Raw genomic sequence first — 2,517 nt, 5'->3', positions numbered from 1 at the left:
CCCCCAAGCCCCACCGCCGCCTGCCCCGAGCCGGGGAGGTCCCCGGAGAGCGGGTCCCCTTCTCCCATGTCAGCCGGGTCCCCTCCCTCCTCCTTCAGCTCCTCCGACGAGGAGCTGGAGGAAGAGCTGCTGGGGGTCCTGCCCGGGCGGGCCCCCGCCGGTGCCGCCTGCGGTGCCCTGGACTGGTCCGTCTTCGACAAGGACCACGACCTCTTCCCGCGGGGAGGCTCCTCGCACTTCGAGTTCCCGGACTATTGCACGCCCGAGGTGACGGAGATGATAGCGGGGGACTGGCTCATGTCCAGCATCTCGGACTTGGTCTTTACCTACTGAGTCCCGTGCTCTGCAGGTAACGCTCTTTTTTTTTTTTCCCCCCCTCACAATCAGGTCGTATCAAAAAAACAAAAAAAAAACAGGAAAAAAAAAGAAAAAAGAACCGAAACCAGCTGTTTACATGCAGGAATCAGGTATTTTGCCTTGAAGCCGCTGGAAGGCAGAGCTCCCTGCTCACCCCACCCCCCTGGCACACACCCACTCCTCGTCCGTCCGTCTGTCTGGCCCTTGCCTCGCGACCGCGGGACGCGTGGCTGGCCGCCGCGGTTATTTGCCCGTGAAATGCAAGCGTCTAATCGGGTTTTCATTGTCGGCGCCCTGCGCCTGGCCCCTTCCCCAGCGGCTCCGGCCGCTGCGGCGCTGCTGGCCATGGCTGCTCCCGGCCGCTCCCTTCCCCGTGTTCCCTCCCGCTCTCCGGGTGGCGGGAGCACCCACGCCAGCCCCGGCTCTCGGTGCCCATCCCGCCCTCCCCATTCCTCGGGGAATGGCCGGTTCCTTTTGCTTTTTGACTGCATTTAAAGCACGGCTTCAATCTTCTCCTCTTCCTTGTTGCAGCCCTTGGGGAGGGATCCCCGGCTGCGCCACGTCCAGGGGTGGCAGAGCCATGCGGAGCCCTCCCTACCCGACGCCCTGTTTTGTGGGGGGGGTCCCCGGCTTCGGGGGTTCAGCGTCCCACAGGACCGGCTGTTTCCCTGTGTTTTCCCTGCGGTGCGCGCTCCCCACCGCTCACTTTGGGAAGAGCGAAGTTGCACGCACGTGATCCGCACGTGGACGCGGGAGGCTGTGTTGTTCCTCTCGCCAGGCGGTTGTGCAGAGGAGGCTGTGCTGCGGGGGAGCCCGTGCCCGGAGCCGCCCCGAACCCCAGTGGGGCCAAGCCCTTCCTGAAGCAGCCAGCCCCCATTTTAGCCTTGGACCCGGTGCTTGCGCAGGACCCCCTCTGGGCTGGCTCGCCTTGGCCGGTGGAGCCGGGTCCCACCGTGCCCGGCTGCGGTGGGCGATGCTGACGGGGTGGCGGGGAGCAGGCGGGGCGGGCTGGCTGGGAAGGGATGCTGAGGGAAATCTGCCTTAAGCAACCACCCAAATGGGGCCGAGAGCAGCGGCAGCCGATGCCGGTGGGCGTGTGGGGTGTGGGCGATGCTCCAGCACGGTGCTCCTTCACGCAGCACCACGCCATGCCCCCCTGCCGGCTGCGCCGAGAGCAGGGGCGTCCCGGCAGAGTGCTGCCAAGGAGCTTCCCGGCAGGGAAGGTGCTGCCGCAGCGGCTCCTCCAGCTGGGTTTTTCTTTGCTTTTCCTAATGGCTCCTTCCTGCAACAAGCCACCTCCTCCCGCTGCCGGGGAGCACCCTCGCTGCCGTGCCAGCTCTGCGGCGGCCGCCCCACGAGTCGTTTGTGGGTGGCAGGCTGCATTTGTGGGGCAGGGGCTGCGCTTAGGTGTGGTTGTGCTGTGTGGTGTGCCGGCGGGGACCCTGGCCACCCCGAGCTGCCAGCCCTGGGGATGTGGCCATGGCAGGGGCTGGCAGTGCCCAGAGGAGCTGTACCGGGCTCGGCAGGGACTGCTGGTTGAAGCAGCCTCTGAGGTCCCCCACGGCTCTGATTCCCCAGGGGCTCTGGGTGTGCGGGAGCCCCTCTGACCCTTCCCAGGCAGTGGGGTGCTGGGGGCAGTGGGGCACCTGCTCCCCAGGGCTCTGCCTCCCTGTTTTGGGGCTGCTGGTTCCTCTGGTCACACGCTGCCCCATGCCTGCCCATTGCCGTGGGGCTGGATGGAGCCGCGACCAGGGGAAGGGCATCCCCCCACCGGGTCCTGACATCCTCCCCGGGGCGGCTCGGAGCGGGGGACCTGCCTGGCCCCGCTGCCAGAGGTGCTGGTGGCCCCGGCTCAGCCGTGGGGACAGGCACCGCGGCGCAGGGAGAGGTGTGTCCCTGGGCCCTTCGCAGGGATGCTCGGCGTCCCCTAGCCCAGTCCCCGGCGGCCTCGGGGTCCCCTGGCGGCGCCTCCCTGACGGCCAGCCATCAGCATTGTAGATGTGTCGGTGTGTAGCAGTAGCTGTGCGTGTGTGTGTCAGCGTTGCGTTAGCCACGGTGTTTCAGTAGCCCCGGTGCGGGTGCCAGCCTGCGGAGGCGGGCGTGCGTCACGCATCAGACACGTGTTCCCTGTATAGAGTGCGTCCCCATCCCTGCCCCCCC

At 67.3% G+C, this 2,517-nt stretch overlaps 1 protein-coding gene across 1 annotated transcript; it reads left to right on the top strand.

The window, feature by feature from the left end:
- Positions 1-6: 6 nt before the first annotated feature.
- SOX12 (SRY-box 12) lies at positions 7-333 on the top strand (the record flags this gene model as incomplete). Its single annotated transcript, XM_019472994.1, has 1 exon — positions 7-333. A coding segment is annotated over one exon (327 nt), but the record flags the coding sequence as incomplete, so codon positions are not given.
- Positions 334-2,517: the final 2,184 nt, after the last annotated feature.

Source organism: Aptenodytes forsteri, unplaced genomic scaffold (assembly GCF_000699145.1).
Source record: "Aptenodytes forsteri isolate BGI_AS27 unplaced genomic scaffold, ASM69914v1 Scaffold422, whole genome shotgun sequence".
Lineage (NCBI taxonomy): Eukaryota > Metazoa > Chordata > Aves > Sphenisciformes > Spheniscidae > Aptenodytes > Aptenodytes forsteri.
This window is presented reverse-complemented; position numbering and strand designations above follow the sequence as displayed.